The 24114-nt window shown below is 40.5% G+C and overlaps 2 protein-coding genes across 4 annotated transcripts in view; one reads left to right on the top strand and one right to left on the bottom strand.

Moving 5' to 3' along the window:
* The window catches only part of LOC131134459 (transmembrane protein 120A-A-like), a 40338-nt gene extending 16540 nt beyond the window's left edge, over positions 1 to 23798 (top strand). Inside the window, exons 1-12 of one of the 3 annotated variants that reach the window (XM_058079775.2) lie at positions 16465 to 16884; positions 17731 to 17849; positions 17960 to 18076; positions 18165 to 18224; positions 19015 to 19110; positions 19360 to 19449; positions 19528 to 19593; positions 21729 to 21790; positions 21865 to 21957; positions 22913 to 22977; positions 23206 to 23274; positions 23481 to 23798. In XM_058079775.2, coding sequence (XP_057935758.2) covers positions 16816 to 16884; positions 17731 to 17849; positions 17960 to 18076; positions 18165 to 18224; positions 19015 to 19110; positions 19360 to 19449; positions 19528 to 19593; positions 21729 to 21790; positions 21865 to 21957; positions 22913 to 22977; positions 23206 to 23274; positions 23481 to 23594 — 1020 coding nt within the window. In that variant the 5' untranslated portion in view covers positions 16465 to 16815 and the 3' untranslated portion in view covers positions 23595 to 23798. Of the gene's footprint in view, positions 1 to 16464; positions 16885 to 17730; positions 17850 to 17959; positions 18077 to 18164; positions 18225 to 19014; positions 19111 to 19359; positions 19450 to 19527; positions 19594 to 21728; positions 21791 to 21864; positions 21958 to 22912; positions 22978 to 23205; positions 23275 to 23480 lie in introns of those variants that run through there. The other 2 variants (XM_058079774.2, XM_058079778.2) reach the window with 2 other exon arrangements.
* gdpd1 (glycerophosphodiester phosphodiesterase domain containing 1) lies at positions 7441 to 15459 on the bottom strand. The gene is made up of 11 exons (XM_058079779.2): positions 15273 to 15459; positions 15001 to 15140; positions 14727 to 14769; positions 14517 to 14652; positions 13109 to 13154; positions 12792 to 12913; positions 11624 to 11713; positions 11415 to 11548; positions 9708 to 9767; positions 9550 to 9601; positions 7441 to 8702 (listed from the first exon to the last, which is right to left on the bottom strand). Exons 2-11 carry the CDS (start codon positions 15134 to 15136, stop codon positions 8568 to 8570), a joined length of 954 nt encoding a protein of 317 aa, XP_057935762.2. The 5' UTR covers positions 15137 to 15140; positions 15273 to 15459; the 3' UTR covers positions 7441 to 8567.
* Positions 23799 to 24114: the final 316 nt, after the last annotated feature.

Genomic DNA, 24114 nt, shown 5'->3' with positions numbered 1-24114 from the left:
AACCTATCTCTGTGAATCAGCATTTTCTGACATGAACTTCATCAAAAACAAACACAGAACACGCCTCACTGATGCACATCTGAGAGACTCACTCACAGTTGCAGTGTCAAGTTACACACCAGATTACAACACACTGGTGAACAGCATGCAATGCCAGTCTTCCCACTAACCAAGGACGGATACCAGATGTAGTCAGTGACAACATGGTAGTGCCATGGCAAAGTTGAATTAAAATATTGAAGAATTGTGTTCAATTTAAAAGTGTGTTCATGACATTTAAAAGTTATAATTTTGTTAAACATAACACAGACTTGGCCACTAGTTCAAAATGTGAAATAAAAAATGTATTACATATTTAAAAATATGTAAGTTGATTTTGTTTAACATTACATAATTGTTAACTTTTTGAAACATGTTGCAACATAGTTCATGATTTGTTAACAGGGCATGTCAGTGGCTTGTGCAAATGGGATATTTTTTGCTAAAATGTAGTGATGTAAGTGATCATCTGAAAATGTAACAAATACTGTGATTAATAGAGATAAAGTGTTGAATATTGATATCTGTTTCCCACCTTGTTGTCATTTTTGATAATCATTGTTAGAAATCATTAACATGATCAGTGTCTTTACATAGGTGAGTATTACTAATCATTATAAATAATGTATAACTAAAGGCAAACTGAGCAAATTTGTTATTTCAGAAGAGCGTATCAAACTGGTAGCCCTTCGTATGATTCAGTAACCGTGAAGTAGCTCTCAGTTTCAAAAAGGTTGGTGACCCCTGTACTAGAGGATGATATCAAGGTACTACACGATGATAATACTGTCTTGCACGCTGCTCTAAAGAGGTTTAAAACCCCTATAGAAGAAAATAGAGGGAAAAAAAGAAACACCAATAAGGAACTATCCTATTGCTAACATGTATGAGTATATTTTGTCATATTTTCTCTTTTATTGTGTCTATGTTGGGCGGCACGGCTAACATAGACACAGCGCGCAGACCGCACAGCTAGGAGACCAGGGTTCAATTCCACCCATCTCTGTGTGGAGTTTGCATGTTCTCCCCGTGCATGTGTGGGTTTTCTCCGGGTACTCCGGTTTCCTCCCACATTCCAAAAACATGCTAGGTTAATTGGCGACTCCAAATTGTCCATAGGTATGAATGTGAGTGTGAATGGTTGTTTGTCTATATGTGCTCTGTGATTGGCTGTGATTGTACCCCGCCTCGAAGACAGTTGGGATAGGCTCCAGCACCCCCCGCGACCCTTGTGAGGATAAGCGGTAGAAAATGAATGAATGAATGTGTCTATGTTGGGTAATACGAGTGTAAAAGTGACTATAGGGGTGTTATGTCATGTCTAGAGGGTTCTAACAATGTTCAAATATATTTAGAAGGTCTACTTGTGAAAATATCCCATTAATAAATAAGGAATCCAACTTTGCAGAAATGGACTTATCATGGTTGTAATCAATTATGATATGGAAGAAGTAATTAGATGACTCCACAAAATGATTGCAGAAGCAGCAGAAGATGTAATCAAAGGTGGCACCGCTAACAAACACACAAGCACAGTGTGTGTTATCTGCGCTCGTCTATTTGATCACTTTCTCTTTTGGTTCCGCCTGCCTGTGTCATCTCTTCATCTGCAGCCTAAAGGCCTTGCCGCACAATTCTATCGTTTTTTTTTTTTTTTCTCTGCTGCCACTGTCTATTCATCAGTCCTGTCGCACATCGTTTGAGGTCACCGAGCTGCCCGTTCTGGTCATTTCGGAGTGTCATCACAAAAGGGCTACGTGCCACGAGTCTCACCATCCGAAAGGGCCCTTGTATATCCCCAACAAAAAAACCTTTGTTATGTAACCCACTGATGCCGGCCGCCGTTGTTGCCGCTGCCGTTTGTGACGGCGATCGGTCGCAAAGAGAGGGATGCGAGTCAGACAGGGACAGCGAACGAGAGAGAGAGAGAAGTTGCGGTGTGTCTTTCCATGCTGCACACAAACTGCACCCACGACGCCCATTCAGCACTGCCGGTTCCCCGATCAGTGTTGCCAAGCCCAGTATACAGCAGCATGACATCACTAAGCCACCGCGCATATCAAATCTCACTGATGGGGCAAAGCTCCTCAATCATACTGCATGTGTTTCCATCATGTTTCGTCTCTTTTCAGGTGATATTTCCTTAAAGAGAGGACACAAATAGACACGAGCTGGCATATTAAGAATTCACATTCTCTTCTATGTTGAAAACTGCACGAATAACACACCCTAAACTCGTCTTAGACCACTGGCTTTGTTGTTTTGATGACCATTTTCACAGCATATATGGTATTTGGACTATGTCTTTTTGCAGTGACTCACCCACTATCAGTGCATATGCCAATGATACCTTGCAGGGCTCGACAATAACAATGTACCGATGGCCCGGGGCAAGTTAAAACAAAATTCAAGCAAGTAAATCCAATCAGTGATATTCCCGTCGGGCAAGTGCACTTGAATACCTGTTCTTGTTCTCGATCAACCAATCAGCGATCGTTTGACTACGAAAACATCTATCATGGCGTCCCTGCCAATATCGTCTAATTCTTCAACAACTTCTAAAGCAGGGGTCTCAAACACACGGCCCGCGGGCCAAATGTGGCCCGCAGGACACTAGTTTGAGGCCCCAGCCTTGATATGAAAGTTTAATGTTAGTGCGGCCCGCGCAAGTTTGATACGGATGCTGTATGGTATCATGTACCCAGAAAAAAATATTACGTTTGATTAATGTTCATGTTAAAGGTTAAATAACTGTTAATAGTTATCCTCCCTATCCGTGTGGAAGTGGTGAGTTTTTGGCTATTTAAGTTGAAAGGAAATAACTTGAAGGCTACCGTTTAGGTCGCTAGCTCTCTAGTTTGCGAGTTAGCATGTGTCTCAAGACCCTGCAGTTGCGCAATATGTTGTAAATAAAAAGAGTATGAATGTGACTATAGTCGTGTTTTGTCATGTCCACAGGGCTCTAATAATGCTTTGTTCATTTTAATCTGAAAAAAATAATTTGTCTACCCACCAACTATATGTGGTTTCTTAAGTTTTTATTATTTGCCGTTTTATTATTATTATTATATTTATTTATTTATTACTGATTGATTGATTTTCTTTATTTTTGATTTGTTTATTTATTTTTCATCTTATTTTGTGTAGAAAAATAAAAAGTAAGATATTTGAGAACAGTGGAATGTTTTATCAGAGCTTTTCTTGTAGAAAATTGGAACCAAAGTAAAGTTTTTAAAACATTTTTGTTTTTACTAATTGCATTTTTTTTTTTTTGGAAAACCTGATGCGGCCCAGTCTCACCCAGACCGGACCTCCAGTGGCCCCCAAGTAAATTGAGTTTGAGACCCCTGTTCTAAAGGAAAACACCAAAAACTGATGAAACAGTGCCTCCTAAACAAGTATTTTATCAAGGCAAAGTGCCTAGAAGTCTCTTGACAATCCAGATTTCCATGCAACGTCATGATCTATGTAGGAAAACAACCACAAGAAATAATAATCATTTAATCTTTATTTGAGATTCTCATGTGATGCCACAAAAATTAGATGATATCATTATGGCAGTCTTTTCATTTTACATGGGGCAAGTTCGGGCAAGTAGTTCTCACCTTAAGGATTCCCCATGGGCAAGTAATGTTTGTTTTTAATGTAGAGCCCTGCCTTGTCCCATCTCCTATAACTATGCTTATGCACATAATCCCTTAAATCAGTGACTCCCAGCCAGTGTCACTTTGTGCCATGGGAGGTCATTGCAACATCATACAATTGCATTTAAAAAAAATTGCTACATTAAAAAAATCATCTTTGTTCTATCTATCTATACCAGCGACGCATAGTGACAGACAGAACAAACCACCTGTTGCCATTCATAAAACATTACAGCTTGCATATAAGAAACTGGACTTTATTGGGGCACACAACACCCAAAATAGAAATGATTTGTAAAATAACAAAATTATTGCCACTGCTCTGTTACATAAATGGATAAAATATCACAAGAAAACATAAGAATCTGAGTAAAAAATATGCATGAATGGAGGAAAACCATGTCAACAAACTATGTGAGTCAGCCAGTGTGAGGCATCCACATAAACGTGTTCCACTGTCCAGGAACCACATGACTGCTCGCCATTGAAATGGCTTTATTATCACGATACATCATTTATTACTATACATCATTCCATGTTAGCAGCAGTAAAACAAACTCAATTAAAAAATAATATATATTAACATAAGTGGAAGACCTGGGTTCGAATCACGAGTTTTGCACATTCTCCCCGTGCATGTGTGGGTTTTCTCCGGGTACTCCGGTTTCCTCCCACATTCCAAAAACATGCTAGGTTAATTAGCGACTCCAAATTGTCCATAAGTATGAATGTGAGTGTGAATGGTTGTTTGTCTATATGTGCCCTGTGATTGGCTGGCCACCAGTCCAGGGTGTACTCCGCCTCACTTACAAAGTCAGCTGGGATAGACTCCAGCATACGCCTACCACCACCCGCCATAGAGTTGCATGTTGTATTTTAACATATATTTTACTCTGTTTACTTGTTTTTATTCAACTCCATTTTCTGTAAAGTGTATTTGAGTATTTTGAAAAGCGCTATTCATTTATTTATTCATTCATTTTCTGCCGCTTTTCCTCATGATGGTTGCGGGGGGTCGTTGGAGCCTATCCCAGCTGTCTTCGGGCGAGAGGCGGGGTACACCCTGGACTGGTGGCCAGCCAATCACAGGGCACATATAGACAAACAACCATTCACACTCACATTCATACCTATGGACAATTTGGAGTCGCTAATTAACCTAGCATGTTTTTGGAATGTGGGAGGAAACCGGAGTATCCGGAGAAAACCCACGCATGCACAAGGAGAACATGCAAACTCCACACAGAGATGGCCGAGGGTGGAATTGAACCCTGGTCTCCTAGCCTGTGAGGTCTGCGCGCTAACCACACGACCTCCATGCCACCAAGCGCTATACAAATAAAATGTATTATTCATTCATTTTCTACCGCTTTTCCTCACGAGGGTCGCGCGGGGGGTGCTGGTGCCTATCCCAGCTGTCTTCAGGCAAGAGGCGGGGTACACCCTGGACTGGTGGCCAGCCAATCACAGGCCACATATAGACAAACAACCATTCACACTCACATTCATATCTATGGACAATTTGGAGTCGCTAATTAACCTAGCATGTTTTTGGAATGTGGGAGGAAACCGGAGTACCCGGAGAAAACCCACACATGCATGGGGAGGTCTGCGCGCTAACCACACGACCGCCATGCCACCAAGCGCTATACAAATAAAATGTATTATTATTATTATAGAACATATATGGATGGATATATTATAGTACACATAGGGATTATTGCAGCCCGCAATAACTCTTGATTAACCAATTAATCAACATGCACAATTTGTCAACAAAGTTGACTCCAAATTCTAATGGGTAAGAGGCATTTAATGCCAATGAAATGAAACTACCCATAATCAATAACCATATCCGCACACGGAGGAAGCATCATGTTTACAGCGTGAACATGATTCTACACAAGTGTCATCAATACACACCAACCAAGACACGCCATTGTGAATTTGGGGGGGGGGGGGGGCAGGCTGAGGGCCGGCAGTGTGTGTGTGTTGCCTACTGTATGAATCAGGTCACAGGCAGTGGCACACTTATCTGGGCCAGAACTTCAGCCACCACACGGAACCCAGATGGCAGGGATGCCTGAGCTCAGCAATCCTGCGCGCGCACACACAACACACACACACACACACACAACACACACACACCATTCAACACTGACAGGTTTGAGCATCTGCAGTGACCCGGGTGGTGACGTTGAGAGGGTTATATAGGATAACCCGGCTAGACCACTTACGTATGTGTTGTCATGTATCGGGGTTCACGACAGCCACGCGCGTTCACGCGGATCATGTGACACGCACTTATGGAGAGAGAATAAACAATGTGAGGATAAAGTGTATGTATTATTTATAGAGCTAGGCTGCCATACTATCCTCTCCCAAAAAAAAAAAAAAAAAAACACCAGCCCAAATACGTCGACCTTTTAAGCACGACACAAAATAATACTTTTTGGCAACATTAATAACACTCATTATAAACTTACACTGATATTATAATAGTGTTTGACACATAGAAATGCAGCAAAGTAAAACAACGCACACAAAATAGTTGTACCTTTGAGGGGGAGAAAAGGGCACCTCCGCGTAGCCTAAAAAAAATGTCGCACCTCCTCGTTTTCGTAGTAGCAATGCCAATCCTAAAGGTTGCCTTGGTGTTCCGTATACTGCAAATGTCCTCTCGTTTTCTTGTCTCTTGCCTCCTGTTCTTTTGGGCCCTGGTAAGTCGTGCACAGACGCAATGTTTTGACGCGCAACGATGCCCAGCACAGTTTACGGAGGAGGAGGGTAAAGAGTGTAGAGACACGGTCAGCCGGAGCTAGATGGTTCTCTTCCTTGTACTTCCGTTATTGCTTCGTTTTTAGCAGGGGTTGTGTTTCTTGGACTGTATTTACTCCTTTTGTACCTTTTATAGTGTTTATTATATATCGGTGTTGATTATTATAATGTACTGGGTTTGGTCATTAGACGACTTTTGTAGTGTGGTTTGCTGTGTATATAAATACATTAGTACATTAAAAACAAACTTGGCGCATGCGCACAGTATTACGATGCATCAAAGTTGATACAGTGTTGAGATAGTGGTTAGCATTATGTTGTGGCTATGATATGTGCATATTTACCGAGATTATACGGCTTTAAAGCCCATACAAAGGCATTATTATTTACAGGCTTGATCGAATAAATGTTAACTTCCTGTTCTTACTTCAGTCTCAATGTCAAAGCTTCGTCGGTGCAACAGCAAGTATATTTTGACGAGAAACATTTTCCAGCCTGACTGTTTGTTCTTTGGCAAAGGGGGTGTGGCTTGACAAATAAATGACATGTGTATTGGCCAGTCATTGAAGTGATACAACATAGCAACACTGAGCCGATTGGCTCAGACTAGAGCAACAGCCCATTATAAATAGTATATTTATAAATCCTATTAAAAGGTATCGTGGAAGTGCATATAAACAAATAAATCGGGCTTTGGTGAAAACCATACACGGTCGAACTCATCGTAAGGACAAGCATTTTTCCTTCTATTACGAGCAATTGTTTTCATTACACAGCTACTGTACTGTACTTCTATATTAACTCGTTATCGCCACCTGGTGGCGAGTCACTATAATATCTGGAAATCTCCCATCAAATGTGGTATTACAAAATAAGTTTTGAGTTAATTTACCAGTTTCATACACTACATATTGAATTAATAACATCATATATATGAATTATGCTAAAAACTAATAAAGAATAACTCAAATAAATATAATAGATTGTATCACATTTATTGCATGATGCGCTTACACAATATTTCCACAAATCAGTTACAATAAACCCCATATCCATTTGTATAACGTGGAAAAGAAAGTGAAAGTGTGAACACCCTGAGGACTTAAAATAAAGACACCAGTGAATATTACACACGAGCATGCAAGAAAGACATGAAATACAAACAAAACACAAACGATCAGTGACTGTGAGACCTGTAATACTGGTAGATCCTATGACATTCTTGCAAAACACAATGTTTTGGGGGGGAGGTACTCACTCTATATTAAATATTAATCAATATAAAAGTTAAACTCACTGGCTAAACCAAAGAGCACATGGAGGAAAAAAAAAAGCGCTGGCACTAATCTGACATTCTTGTTTACAGAATGTTTGATAGTCCTCAAATTATTTTTTTTCCCCACATAAAGAAAGTCAATCATTAGGACACATTCTTGTGTTATTAAAAAAAAAACTACCACAGATAACAACACTCATTGCAATCAACAGATTATAAACACCCTTTTTTTGTGCAAAGTGAAAAAGATGGCATTACAACACTGTCTTTGTAGAAATTCAACGCAACTTCCCAGTGTGTTTACTCGCATATTGGCTAATGCCCACACCGGCCTTGTCAATTAAAATCAAAAAGCTGCCCACCTAGACTATTTTTTGTCATGGCAGACTTTTTTTAAGACCGCTATTGTATCAGTGCATACTTCTTGGAGACATTTTGAGTAAAAAAAAAAAAATTATGCTAACAAATTCAAGTTACTTTCAAGTAAAATAATTCAACTTTTTTTTAAGGTTATTTGGTAACTGTAAATTGTCCATAGTAGGTATGAATGTGAGTGTGAATGGTTGTTTGTCTATATGTGCCCTGTGATTGGCTGGTGACCAGTCCAGGGTGTACCTCGCCTCTCGCTCAAAGTCAGCTGGGATAGGCTCCAGCATACCCGTGCGACACTGGCGAGGATTAAGCGGCATAGAAAATAAATGAATGAATAATAGTGATCAAAATGGATGAATGAATAAAATACTTAATAGCAGTGTATACATTTTATAATGCTGAAGCACGACGGTGATAATGTGTGCTCTAAAGGGCTTGAGGTGTATGGAGTAGGCGTGTTATCGAGGCTTGGCAACGTCAGTCTGATCCAAGAAGTCTTTTAGCCTGGTTGGAAAGTCTGTCATAACTCCTGTGGCTCCCAAAGCGAATGCCCTCTGGAAATCTTCTTCATCGTTCAGCACCCAAATGTACACCTGGAACCCGACATAAAGAGGTATAACTACACGCTATGGCAGGGGTCTCAAACTCAATTTACTTGGGGGACACTGGAGCTAGGGTCTGGGTGAGACTAGGCCGCATCAGGTTTTCAAAAAAAAAAAAAAAAAACGCTTTTATTAAAAACAGAAAAATGAAAAATCTTTGCTTTGGTTCCAATTTTTTTACAAGAAAAGCTCTGATAAAACATTCCACTGTTCTCAAATATCTTACTTTTTATTTTCTTTATTCTTGATTTGTTTATTTATTTTTCATCTTATTTTGTGTAGAAAAATAAAAATATCTTACTTTTTATTTTTCTACACAAAATAAGATGAAAAATAAATAAACAAATCAAGAATAAAGAAAATCAATCAGTAATAAATAAATATAATAATAATAATAAAACAGAAAATAATAAAAACTTAACAACATATAGTTTGTGGGTAGACAAATTATTTTTTCAGATTAAAATTAACAGTATTAACAGTTATTTAACTTTTTTTTTTAACATGAAGTTATTTTCTTTAAACTTAAAAAGCCAAAAACTTACCACTTCCACACGGATAGGGAGGATAACTATTAACAGTTATTTAACCTTTAACATGAACATTAATCAAACGTAATAATTTTTTCTGGGTACATGATACCATACAGCATCCATATCAAACTTGCGCAGGGCCGCAATAACATTAAACTTTCATATCAAGGCGGGGGCCTAAACTAGCGTCCTGCGGGCCACGTGTTTGAGACCCCCGCGCTATGGTATACACTAAGGTGTTACATGTGCAATGACAAACACACACGACAGTACGCAAAAGGAAAAATGAAGCGATAGTATCTTACCTGTATTCCTCTGGCAGTGAGATGCTGAAAGAGAGCTCTCCTCATCAATAAGCTGTTTGGAGGAAACAACAAAAAAACATTTGCGGGAATAGCAAATATAGCACTTAAAAAAAAACAATATAAGCCGCAAAGGCTACAAAAAGTGATGAGCAAGTCACCTGTCTGCGAGCCAGGTAATGAAACGCTGGCTTTTGGTTATTCTGTGTGGATCATATAGCCTGTAACAAGAGAAAAGATGATACATAAATACATTTATTTAATTTATTATACAATTTACACTGCAAGTCAAATAACCTTTGGTCTAAGTGGCATTATGGGATTATTGAATGGAACATTTATACTCTCAGTTATGCAATGATGTGACCATTCATAAATATGTGGCATGACGATGCACATACACCGGGGTCACAAGGTGTGGAATTTTCTTTTTATGATATGTATGGTAATGGTTTTATTTCATTTGAACATGCATCAGATTACAATTGAGTGCATCCCATAATCAGTTCACAGTTCCACATGTCCAAAAGGAGTAGGAAGAAGCAAAGCTTATTAAATCCTAGCCCTCCATCTGGTACTTTTACAATCAGTAACTGTTACATTTGTTCACTTCCTGCTTTCCTAATAATTTTTTTTGTATCCAATTATGGAGGACAAAATATGCATGCGACTTAAATAATATTATATTCTGTTACGTAATGTTTAACTAGTGAGTCAAGGGAGTAGAGTCCACTCTTTTCATAGTTGGGCTGGTCGTGGACGCCGTGACAGGGTGCTTAAAGATAAAGGATTCAGTGATGTGGAATGAGATCGTGAGCTCGGTGAACTCGCTTACTGGTAACTTGCTTGATGGACTAGGATTGTGTTGTTGAATAACAGCGGTAGGGAAGTTTGGGCTAACCCAAACAGATACGAGAAAATGCACGAGTGAACTTCATGGACATGTCAGTATACTTTATATTTTATATTACTTTATATTTTTAAGATTCTCTTACTGGTTTTTAAATGTCTTGACGGCCTTGCACCTTCTGCTTTTACCATATCCACCCCCGCGGACCCTGTGGTTCTCCGGGACTGGCCTTTTAACAATACCAAAACCCAGAACAAAAACCCACGGCAAGGCAGCATTTCGCCACTATGGCCCCCACCTGTGGAACAGCCTGCCGGAGACGCTCAGGACTGTGGAGACTGTTGATATTTTTAAAAAAATATTAAAGACACATCTTTTTAATCAGGCTTTTAACTAATATTTTTGAACTTTTCTTACGTTTTTATCTTTTTAGTCCTATTTTATGCTCTTAGTCTTTTTAGCTTTTAACTCCAGTATTTCCTCATTGGGGGTCCTGTGTCGGGTCTGCTGAGTGGGTGCCATCCTTGGGTCCCTTCAACCCGGCCGGCTGGGGGTTCCTCCATTTGACGTGGGGGTCCGCCCGTTTGTCGGAGTCAGGGGGGCCCGGGTGCTGGTCCCCCGATGGCACGGCCTGCGGCTCCTCCCAGTGTGGATGGCCCCAAAGGGGGCGTTTCCTCGATCCTCAGTGCCATGCCATGTCTCCCTACTGTGTGTGTGTGTCTAGTATGGAGGGTGGGAGGTAGTAATTGTTTTTCCTTTTAATTGTGGTAATTGTTTTTAATTCTGTATAGCGCTTTGTGTTGCATGTCTTTGCAGGAAAAGTGCTATACAAATAAAGTTGATTTGATTTGATATCCACACCGTGTAGAACAGCTTCCCCTTTGACCCGATTACGATCCAATAAGTATTTGTTGACTATTGCTATCTGCTTCTGATGCATGTTTTTGGCGGTTATGACCAATGTCCAACCAGACCGTGTGTGTGTTATGCAACACCGCGCTCCACTCAAAACACTTACTTGGTAATAATACTGGGCATCGGGATCTCCAGGAACTGCTCCTTTAATGGAACAAAGGGGAGAAGGCCGGTGTAGAAGAGGCCCAACAACTGCAACACTCTGGGAAAGCTGAACAACACCGGAATGCGAGGGTTCTGCAAAACATTGCACACGAGATGGTCTTACGGTTCCATATTGGACTGAACGGGATGTACGTATAATACCGATACCTCTTGGTAACACTTCCTGACGATCTGGTTGCTAGCGTTGCCCCAGACTGTAAGATGCTCCCTGTCGTATTTGATGACCATCTCGGACACCTGCCACACAAATACTATCAACAACAGACCTATGGACAATTTTTGGAATGTTTGGACATGTTTTTGGAATGTGGGAGGAAACCGGAGTACCCGGAGAAAACGCACGCATGCACGGGGAGAACATGCAAACTCTACACTCGACCGCCGTGCCGCCCTATGCTTGATGTAACAATAGTTACGTTTAATTGTTGTCAGCTAATGATAGCAATTTGGCAAAGTTTAGCTACAAACGTTAGCTATTATTTAATATATAGTCTAGCACAGTGGTCGGCAACCATCGTGCCTTATAACGAGACGCACTTGTGGCTGCTGTGAGGCGGGGCAGACCTCTCGGCAGCAACCGCATAATTCATGCTTTCACTTTTAAGCCCCCAGATACCAGGAAGTCTACCAATGGAGTCAGGAAAAGTTCTTACATATGTTGCCGGTCACTTTTGAGTCGAGATTTGAACCCATAACCTTGTGACGTCGGAACTGGTTGATGGAGACATCACCTCATACTTCGGTACATTATTTAAAAAAAAAAAAAAATTAAACTGTATTATGGAAAGCAGGAAGTGAACAAATGTAACAGTTACTGATTGTAAAAGTACCAGATGGAGGGGTAGGATTTAATAAGCTTTGCTTCTTCCTACTCCTTTTGGACATGTGGAACTGTGAACTGATTATGGGATGCACTCAATTGTAATCTGATGCATGTTCAAATGAAATAAAACCACTACCATTACTATGGTACCCATTATGTCACTGTATGGTCATATCACCTCGTATTTCGGTACGTGACAAAAATTAAAATTAAAATTAAAAAAACAGAAATTATGTTAGGATAAAAATTAAAATAAAATTAAAATAAAAAAATTAATTTAACCCATAAATTAAAATTAAAATTAAAATTAAAATTAAAATTAAAATTAAAATTAAAATTAAAATTAAAATTAAAATTAAAATTAAAATTAAAATTAAAATTAAAATTAAAATTAAAATTAAAATTAAAATTAAAATTAAAATCTCGGACACCTGCCACACAAATACTATCAACAATAGACCAGTTCAGGACAAATATCTGCTTCACACACACCTTCTTGATGAGTGTGTCATCGTTGACCTTGATGTCAATGTTGACAGGCGTTTCAGGAAAGGCTTCGAAAACGTCCTTCAGCAGAGGGATGCGTTTATCCTCTCCCCCCTCGCAGAAACATTCTGCACACACAAGGACAGGTTGATAAGAGGGTCAAGTTGACGCAGTAAGCGGCCCAAGGCCGTTCCTTACGATATAAAAAGGATTGTAATTATCTAACAGACCCTGCAGGAGTGCTTATCATTTTTCTATATCATCAAGTCAGAGTCATTTCATCATTCATATCCGCATGACAGCACCAGCTTGGCCATACTCACCCCTTTCAAAGGTTACACCCAGTTTGCAGAGGTAGGGAGGCAACTCCTGCACGGAATAAACAGAAGTTAATCACACATATGATGTCAAATATGGAGGTGCAGGTTACCATATTTGGTAACTTAATATCGCTGCTGTTACCCACAAGGTTATGGGTTCAAATCTCGACTCAAACCCGTTTTCTCAAAAGTGACCGGCAACATATGTAAGAACTTTTCCTGACCCCGTTTGGTAGACTTCCTGGTATCTGGGGACTTAAAAGTGAAAGCATGAATTATGCGGTTGCTGCCGAGACGTCTGCCCCGCCTCACAGCAATCAGAAGTGCGTCTCGTTATAAAGGCACGACGGTTGCCGACCACTGTGCTAGACTACACATTCAATGATAGCTAACGTTTGTAGCTAAACTTTGCCAAATTGCTATCATGACAACAATTAAACATAACGTAAACTATGCTTGATGTTCATTCATTCATTCATTTTCTACTGCTTTTCCTCGCGGGGGGTGCTGGAGCCTATCCCAGCTGTCTTCAGGCGAGAGGCGGGGTACACCCTGGACTGGTGGCCAGCCAATCACAGGGCACATATAGACAAACAACCATTCACACTCACATTCATACCTATGGACAATTTGGAGTTGCCAATTAACCTAGCATGTTTTTGGAATGTGGGAGGAAACCGGAGTACCCGGAAAAAACCCACGCATGCACGGGGAGAACATGCAAACTCCACACAGAGATAGCCGAGGGTGGAATTGAACCCTGGTCTCCTAGCACGCTAACCACTCGACCACCGTGCCTCCCTATGCTTGTTGTAACAATAGTTATGTTTAATTGTTGTCAGCTAATGATAGCAATTTGGCAAAGTTTAGCTACAAACGTTAGCTATGATTGAATATATAGTCTAGCACAGTGGTCAGCAACCGTCGTGGCTTATAACGAGACGCACTTGTGATTGCTGTGGGGGGGGAGGGGGGGGGCAGACCTCTCGGCAGCAACCGCATAATTTATGCTTTCACTTTTAAGCCTCCAGATACCAGGAAGTCTACCAACGGGGTCAGGAAAAGTTCTTTTGAGAAAACGGGTTTGAGTCGAGATTTGAACCCATAACCTTGCGACTTTGGAACTGGTTGATGGAGCAGTGCTTATAAAGCCTTGAGACATCACCTCGTACTTTGGTACATTATTTAAAAAAAAAAACAAAACGTAAACTGTATTATGGAAAGCAGGATGTGAACAAATGTAACAGTTACTGATTGTAAAAGTACCAGATGGAGGGGTAGGATTTAATAAGCTTTGCTTCTTCCTACTCCTTTTGGACATGTGGAACTGGGAACTGATTATGGGATGCACTCAATTGTAATCTGATGCATGTTCAAATGAAATAAAACCATTACCATTACTGCTACTCACCGCATACGGCATGTCACAGATGTACGCATCCATGCCTGTCGCTCTCTGCAGATGCTCGTCGTGCGATACCACAACCTGCCCATCCTTTGTCAGGTGGCAGTCGAGTTCCAACATGTCTGTGCCGAGATTCACCGCGCTGCACGCACCAACGCATATTGTTCGACTGTAAATTTTTTGTTCACTGCCAGTGGGATTCGTGCATCAACTTACTGTTTAAAAGCCGCCATTGTGTTTTCCAGGTTCTCTCCTGCTCCTGCAGCGTCAACAAGAAGTAAGGTTGGTATGAACAGTCACTGTCCACAACATTAGGCACATCAAATCACATTAATATAGATTTGAGATAAGACAACAGAATATGAGAGGTATTGAATGCAGTATATATATATATATATATATATATATATATATAATATTTGAAACCTTGCATTGGATGTCACCAGACTGTCAAAGTGCACTTAAACACTACGGTGTTAAGTGCACTTACCTCCACGATGAGAAATGTGCCTGCCGTGGAACATCTCTCTCTTCTTCCGATGGAGAAGAGTAGGACATTTTAGCAACAGAGCTGAGGTGAGGAGGTAGCCTGTCACCGTGGACACGACGTACACAGCGCCATACATCTTCCTTGTAAAAAAAAAACACACACAAAAACGAGTTTGAAATATACATTTCCGGTTTATAACGATTAAGAGTCCATTACATTTGCTGACTAACGAACGCTAACTTCACGTCCACACTGACAATTCCGACGCTTACCTTGGTCATGAACGTGTCCGAATATCCACTTTTTTCGCAATACATTGAGGTTTTACTCCCAAACGGCTATAGTTGGTGTATAACCGGGCAGTTATACCGTGTGTTGTCACCGTTTGTGCGGCTTCATTCTCGCAGTTGTGTGCATAACCTTCTACCGCTCAGCTGTTTGTTTCACTCTTCTTCTTCGTCGTCTTCTTGTCAATAAATACGCACAGAACGTGGCTTATAATCTACTATAAGAGCGCACTACTGCCCTCTATCGGACTGGGAATGCAACCGTATTTTTTCTTTTTTTATATATATTTTATTACAATCTTCTATTACAAAACAGTATAAAACAGTATAAGCAGAATTACAGGAACATAAAAGTGCAATTCTACAGAACAATAATACATTTTTAATAATAATAATAATAATACATTTTATTTGTATAGCGCTTTTCAAAATACTCAAAGACACTTTACAGAAGAATGGAGTTGAATCAAAGCAAGTAAACAGTGTAGAAGACACACCAAAATACAACATTCATTCGTTAATACACAATTAAAACATGAGTAAAAGCGGGGCGGGGCACAGCAGTCAGATATAAAAAAATATATATATAGATATAAAATATCAACATAAATAAAAAAATAAATAACAAAGAAAGGAATGTGCGAGGGATATTGCTTGAAAATAAGAACAACAAAATAGAACGTTTTAGAACGTTCTCCAATGTATGAAAGGTTTTCAGTGCTTTTCTGTTTTTGAATATCAGTTTCAGTGATTCATATAATATTTTCAGTTCAGAAGAAAACAAAAGAGCGAATATTTTGTGAATATTATATATTATATATAATATTATATAGATATAAATATATATAATATAATATATATATAATAAATATATAATAGAATTTTTATATATATTTTTATATATACTTTTGGTCACATTTACTTTCATATTTCATTTGAACCCAAACAAACCGAATAAGTTTGTTTTCCCTGAAAATTAAAACAGTGTTCTTCAGTTGCATCCAAAAGAAAGTTAATGTGAGCTATTTGTGTTTTATTTACATGGCTGGCAACATTTTAATTGTACTAGCTCTTAACTCAAACAGTAGAATCACTGCCTTTATGCTACTTTGTGGAATTTGTCAGGCATTATATATGAGTAAGAATACTAAGTGTTTAAGCAAATATTTAACCCATGATGATATACTCCAAATCTGCTGGCAAGGTACTATTAGGTCACAATTTCTTGTACAGTTTTTGTCAGCCTTACCTTCCACTCAAAGCTTTTCATTTGATAACAGAGCACTGTGATAAACGGAGAACTTCGAACAATGTCCAAGTCTGAATTTTTTTCTCCAAGTCAAAGTTCTCTGCAATAAACATCCATTATTATGACACATACACACACACACACACACACCCTAAGGAGTATTACTTCAGCTCACCTTTGCTAGTCATTTCATTCATTCATTCATTCATTTTCTACTGCTTGCATTAAAAAAAAATCAAAAAAATCGGATTATTTACAAACGCAAAAAGGAATCGCAAAATGCCTCAAGGTTTAACAGATGTTATGCAGCAGTGGGGATGCCTGGAAGAAGAAAATCAGCACGCTCAGGTAAGAAACCGCTCAATACAGTGGATGCAAACTGAAGATTGCTGAAGAAGTTACTTCATATATTATACTTAATGTTTTGCTTTTATAGACAATTTCCAAAAGAAAATTTAGTATAGTTGGACTGCACGGTGGAAGAGTGGTTAGTGCACAGACCTCACAGCTAGGAGACCAGCGTTCAATTCCACCCTCGGCCATATCTATGTGGAGTTTGAGTGGAGTTTGCATGCTAAAACATGCTAGGTTAATTGGCAACTCCAATGAATGTGAGTGTGAATGGTTGTTTGTCTATATGTGCCCTGTGATTGGCTGGCCACCAGTCCAGGGTGTACCCCGCCTCTCGCCCGAAGACAGCTGGGATAGGCTCCAGCACCCCCGCGACCCTCGTGAGGATAAGCGGTAGAAAACGAATGAATGAATGGTTGACCTGGAAGCTGCATGGCGGACGAGTGGTTAGCACGCAGACCTCACAGCTATGAGACCAGGGTTCAATTCCACCCTCAGCCATCTCTGTGTGGAGTTTTGCGTGGGTTTTCTCCGGGTACTCCGGTTTCTTCCCACATTCCAAAAACATGCTAGGTTAATTAGCGACTCCAAATTGTCCATAGGTATGAATGTGAGTGTGAATGGTTGTTTGTCTATATGTGCCCTGTGATTGGCTGGCCACCAGTCCAGGGTGTACCCCGCCTCTCGCCCGAAGACAGCTGGGATAGGCTCCAGCACCCCCTGCGACCCTTGTGAGGAAAAAGCGGTAGAAAATGAATGAATGAATGAATGAATGAATGAATGAATGAATGGACTGCACATTTTTCTTGTATTTAAGACCTAATTCTTTTTGCTATCATCCAGGAGACACATCGATTGTACCTACAGAAATTGGATGAAATTTCCAAACTGCAAAACAGCTGCTCTCGCGCCATTTCCCATCATCGAGAAAGACTCAAGGAGATATCATCACTTGTGAAAAAGTAATTGTCAACACAAACACATGCATGCCTGAAAAGATATTGCTATAGACACTGAAAGCAAGACATGCGTCTCATATATCCTGGTCATGTGTTCTTACGTCATCACCTAGATGCAGCAAAGGACTGTCCGAAGAAGACGCAAAGAGCCTAGATCAAATCAAAGAGAAAATAAAAATCCGACCCAATACATTGTCTGAAATGGAAGCCTTCCTCCCCAAGAAAAATGGGTGACAACTGAAGTGACAATAACCTGCATATCTTAGTCTTAATTAAATTGACATACGTGAGTAAAAATAAGGACATTTTGTGTTTCAGGTTGTACCTCAGTTTGGTTCTCGGAAATGTAAACGTCACTCTTCTCAGCAAACAATCAAAGTAAGTGCAGGTTTCCTTTGTTTACCTTCTATGGGTTAGTTTAAGTCAGGGGTCTCAAACATGCGGCCCGCGGGCCAAATGTGGCCCGCAGGACACTATTTTGAGGCCCCCGCCTTGATATGAAAGTTTAATGTTAGTGCGGCCCGCGCAAGTTTGATATGGATGCTGTATGGTATCATGTACCCAGAAAAAATTATTACGTTTGATTAATGTTCATGTTAAAGGTTAAATAACTGTTAATAGTTATCCTCCCTATCCGTGTGGAAGTGGTAAGTTTTTGGCTATTTAAGTTGAAAGGAAATAACTTGAAGGCTACCGTTTAGGTCGCTAGCTCTCTAGTTTGCGAGTTAGCATGTGTCTCAAGACCCTGCAGTTGCGCTATATAGAAAATCGAAACCAAAGCAAAGTTTATTTATTTTTCTGTTTTTAATAAATAATACAAATTTTTGGGGGAAAACCTGATGCAGCCCAGTCTCGCCCAGGCCCTAGCTCCAGTGGCCCCCAAGTAAATTGAGTTTGAGACCCCTGGTTTAAGTCATGTGATGTATTCATAAAGGTCCCAAAAATTTTGTCACAATGGAAGATTTTGAATGATTGTCTTTGTGTATAACTCTGGGTAAAACTGTTGATTTTGATAATACTTTGGTTGTTTATATTGTTTATTTTTCTATATTGTGTATTTTGTACTGCTTAACTGATTGTGTACTCTTGCTGCTGTGCAATGCAAATTTCCCCACTGAGGGACGAATAAAGGCATATCTTAATCTTAATCTTATTTTTTTTTTGCCAGATTTGCTTACAAAGATGAATATGAGAAGTTCAAGCTGTACCTCACTGTTGTCCTGCTGCTATTCTCCTTTGTATGCTATTTCTTTGTGAGCTACAGGTAAGCATCCAGCAGCTGTGCCTTTCTTTCCCAATTCATGTAGTTCATCCACACACGTACATGTACAGTAAGTAATAAATAATAATAATAATACATTTTATTTGTATAGCACTTTTCAAAATATTCAAAATATAGTTGAATGGGTAAAAGCGGGGCACAGTAGTCAGGTATAAAAAGTTAGACATTAAAAACTGATTTAAAGAGGTGGATATGTGTTGTATAACATGGAGGGTTTTGTCCATGATTCAGATTTCTTGATGCGATCCTTAATTTCCTGCTGGTGTGGTATTACTGTACATTGACCATCAGGGAAAGCATCCTCATCTCCAATGGCTCCAGGTCAGCCCAAAGTTGTTGTACACATACACATTGTATGTTTGAGATTGGCAGCTAATTTATGTTTTATTTACGTTACAGAATTAAAGGCTGGTGGGTTTTCCATCACTACGTCTCAGCTTTTTTGTCTGGTGTAATGCTGACATGGTGGGTAAATATAGATAAATTAACCTTGAAATACAGTATGGTTATTGCACAGATGTGGCCACAATAAAAGGCCAAAATTCAAAATATACAGTTTTATCACACAGCAAACTTTCACAGCCATTGCAGAGAAGCGAACCAAATTCCACAGGCCACAGCCTCCCCCACCCCTCACATGTCAACTGAACATTTTGATTGGCCTTTTATTGTGGCCAGTCGATATACCCAGCAAACTTTCACAGCCATTGCAGAGGAGCGAACCAAATTCCACAGACCACAGCCTCCCCCACCCCTCACCTCACATGAAAACTGAACATTTGGAGTGGCCTTTTATTGTGGTCAGTTGAGATATGCAGCAAACTTTCATAGCCATTGCAGTGGAGCGAACCAAATTCCACAGACCACAGCCTCCCCCACCACTCACCTCACATGAAAACTGAACATTTGGAGCGGCCTTTTACTGTGGCCAGTCGAGATACCCAGCAAACTTTCACAGCCATTGCAGAGGATCGAACCAAATTCCACAGACCACAGCCTCCCCCACCCCTCACCTCACATGAAAACGGAACATTTGGATGGGCCTTTTATTGTGGCCAGTTGAGATACCCTGCAAACGTTCACAGTCATTGCAGAGGAGCAAACCAAATTCCACAGGCCACAGCCTCCCCCACCCCTCACCTCACATGGAAACTAAAAATGTGGAGCGGCCTTTTAGTGTGGCCAGTCGAGATACCCAGCAAACTTTCACAGTCATTGCAGTGGAGCGAACCAAATTCCACAGGCCACAGCCTCCCCCACCCCTCACCTCACATGAAAACTGAACATTTGGAGTAGCCTTTTATTGTGGCCAGTTGAGATACCCTGCAAACTTTCACAGTCATTGCAGAGGAGCAAACCAAATTCCACAGGCCACAGCCTCCCTCTCCCCTCACCTCACATGAAAACTGAACTTTTGGAGTGGCCTTTTATTGTGGCCAGTCGAGACATCCAGCAAACTTTCACAGCCATTGCAGAGGAGCAAACCAAATTCCACAGACCACAGCCTCCCCCACCCCTCACCTCACATGAAAACTGAACATTTGGATGGGCCTTTTATTGTGGCCAGTCGAGATATCCAGCAAACTTTATGGATGCTGTATGGTATCATGTACCCAGAAAAAATTATTACATTTGATTAATGTTCATGTTAAAGGTTAAATAACTGTTAATAGTTATCCTCCCTATCCGTGTGGAAGTGGTAAGTTTTTGGCTATTTAAGTTTAAAGGAAATAACTTGAAGGCTACCGTTTAGGTCGCTAGCTCTCTAGTTTGCGAGTTAGCATGTGTCTCAAGACCCTGCAGTTGCGCAATATGTTGTAAATAAAAAGAGTATAAATGTGACTATAGTCGTGTTTTGTAAACGGAACATTTGGATGGGCCTTTTATTGTGGCCAGTTGAGATACCCTGCAAACTTTCACAGTCATTGCAGAGGAGCAAACCAAATTCCACAGGCCACAGCCTCCCCCACCCCTCACCTCACATGAAAACTAAAAATGTGGAGCGGCCTTTTAGTGTGGCCAGTCGAGATACCCAGCAAACTTTCACAGTCATTGCAGAGGAGCAAACCAAATTCCACAGGCCACAGCCTCCCCCACCCCTCACCTCACATGAAAACTAAAAATGTGGAGCGGCCTTTTAGTGTGGCCAGTCGAGATACCCAGCAAACTTTCACAGTCATTGCAGTGGAGCGAACCAAATTCCACAGGCCACAGCCTCCCCCACTCCTCACATGAAAACTGAACATTTGGAGTAGCCTTTTATTGTGGCCAGTTGAGATACCCTGCAAACTTTCATTGCAGAGGAGCAAACCAAATTCCACAGGCCACAGCCTCCCCCACCCCTCACCTCACATGAAAACTAAAAATGTGGAGCGGCCTTTTAGTGTGGCCAGTCGAGATACCCAGCAAACTTTCACAGTCATTGCAGAGGAGCAAACCAAATTCCACAGGCCACAGCCTCCCTCTCCCCTCACCTCACATGAAAACGGAACATTTTGAGTGGCCTTTTATTGTGGCCAGTCAAAAGCACACCTGTGGTGCTATAACCGGGTTGCGTTTATATTTTTCCAAGTTCAAATGTTCTTCCTTCTGTTCTCAAGGCCAGATGGCAACCTGTACAAGGTATTCAGGAACCAGTTCTTGGCTTACTCCCTTTATCAAAGTAAGCTCAAGTCTTGATAAAGTTGGTCATATCAGGTTGTGCAGGCACCTAAGCGCATCTTTGTGAATGTGTAGGTTTTGTTCAGTGTCTGCAGTGTTATTATCAGAGTGGATGTCTATACAGACTCCGAGCACTCGGAGAAAGACACAACATGGATCTGACTGTGGGTAAGGTTTACAAACACAGCATGAGCTTTTTTTTTTTTTTTTTTACAATTAATGTAATATATTTGTGTACTTGTGTATAGTACGGGGCGGCACGGCGGTCAAGTGGTTAGCACGCAGACCTCACAGCTATGAGACCAGGGTTCAATTCCACCCTCGGCTATCTCTGTGTGGAGTTTGCATGTTCTCCCAGGTTTTCTCCGGGTACTCCGGTTTCCTCCCACATTCCAAAAACATGCTAGGTTAATTAGCGACTCCAAATTGTCCATAGGTATGAATGTGAGTGTGAATGGTTGTTTGTCTATATGTGCCCTGTGATTGGCTGGCCACCAGTCCAGGGTGTACCCCGCCTCTCGCCAGAAGACAGCTGGGATAGGCTCCAGCACCCCCGCGACCATTGTGAGGATAAGCGGTAGAAAATGAATGAATGAATGGTTGACCCGGGAGCTGCATGGCGGATGAGTGGTTAGCTCGCAGGCCTCACAGCTAGGAGACCCGGGTTCAATTCCACCCTGAATGTATAGTACAGTATGTTTATAATGTAGTGCAGTGGTTCTCCAACTTTTTTTTTATTAGCCCCCTAACCAGTGATCTTATTTGAAAACATTTGGAAATAAAAATAATAAATAATAATAATAAAAAAAAAAATAGTTGCCCTCTTTTGGGATTGATGATGTTGTGGTCTTAAATTCAAATACAAATGAATACTGCTTAATCTCATTAGTGTCGCGGTTGTATGCTGGAGCCTATCCCAGCTGACTTCAGGCAAGAGGCGGGTTACATTTACATCCAATTTGGAGTCGCTAATTAGCATAACATGCATGTTTTTGGAATGTGGGACACTTGACCACCGTTCAATCGTACCGGTACTAGTGCTACCAGTACCTCCAATTTGAGAACCACTGTTGTAGTGTGTACTACAGTAGTACACCACTAATAAATTGATTTCTATTCTTAGAGGGATTTCAGTCATGGATGTGGAAAGGGCTGACATTTCTCTTGCCGTTCCTGTTTTTCGGTCACGTGAGTAAAGTGTTGACACACGTCCTAATGAGACTGCATGACATATTATGCTTTGTCACGGTTTAGACTACAGTGACGCGGACGATTACCCACATATGAGTCACGTCAGTCGGCGTTCTGCATATTTACCGTACCATGTGATCAGATAAGATGTTTCTTTTCTGTCGGCTCTGCCTTTCGCTTCTAAAAACAAAACAGAACCTCAAGAGCTCGTGTTTTGTCTTGTAGTTCTGGCAGCTCTTCAATGGCCTGTCTCTCTTCAGAATGGCTCAACTCCCAGACTGCAAAGAATGGCAGGTCAGCCACTTTGCACCCCATCGCTATGCTTTTATTCAACGGGAACGATTTAGCTCTCATATATTCATGGTTTAATTAGCTAACCATTGGATTATTATGTGTTTATTTTTCTAGATAAAAAAAAACTTTGTCAAATTTGACACACAGTCAATCTTCTGTTTTCATAGCGGTGCCCACTTTGATTGTTTTTTTGTTTTTTTTACCAGGTGTTAATGTGCAGCTTCTGCTTCTGCGTTCTATTCATGGGTAACTTCTTCACAACACTTGCTGTGGTCCATCAGAAGCTCAAGAGAAAGAATCAAAAACCAAAGAGTCTTTGATTTAGTTTTACACCGGATCTTCTTCTGGCCTGAAATTGAACCGATGCCCTCGGCCATGAATGCATCATGCTGTAACGGTCACGTGTGTGTGCCGAGGATGCGTATAACTGAAAAATGTACATAAATTTCTATATGTTTAAACTCGTTTGTCTCGTTTTCGCTCTAGTGTTTAAGACTGACTGCTTTTATTGTATTTGCTGTTTAACTGAGCTGCAAAGCAATGATTTTAATTTTAAAATTCAAATGAATAAAATAAAAATGAAACTGCAAGATAGTGGAGTCATTATTTTTCAAGTAAAAAGTTCCTTTTTGTACTCTTTCACCTCGAGAGATAATGTACAGCAGTGGTCTCAAACACGCGGCCCGCGGGCCAAATGTGGCCCGCAGGACACCAGTTTGAGGCCCCCGCCTTGATATGAAAGTTTAATGTTAGCGCGGCCCGCGCAAGTTTGATATGGATGCTGTATGGTATCATGTACCCAGAAAAAATTATTACGTTTGATTAATGTTCATGTTAAAG

Source organism: Doryrhamphus excisus, linkage group LG8 (genome assembly GCF_037039965.1).
Source record: "Doryrhamphus excisus strain RoL-2023G ecotype Guam linkage group LG8, RoL_Dexc_Guam_v1.1, whole genome shotgun sequence".
In the NCBI taxonomy this organism is placed as follows: domain Eukaryota; kingdom Metazoa; phylum Chordata; class Actinopteri; order Syngnathiformes; family Syngnathidae; genus Doryrhamphus; species Doryrhamphus excisus.
Note: the sequence above shows the minus strand (reverse complement) of the source record. Positions and strands in the feature narration are given on the sequence as shown.

What these genes read in the sequence shown, in the direction of transcription:
- gdpd1 (XM_058079779.2), bottom strand. Translation starts at nt 15,136, where the DNA reads ATGTATGGCGCTGTGTACGTCGTGTCCACGGTGACAGGCTACCTCCTC. An exon ending in GGGTGTAACCTTTGAAAGGG is followed by an intron (nt 12,914 to 13,108) that starts GTGAGTATGGCC and finishes TTGTGTGTGCAG; the next exon opens with AATGTTTCTGCGAGGGGGGA. An exon ending in ATGCCCAGTATTATTACCAA is followed by an intron (nt 9,768 to 11,414) that starts GTAAGTGTTTTG and finishes CTCTTGTTACAG; the next exon opens with GCTATATGATCCACACAGAA.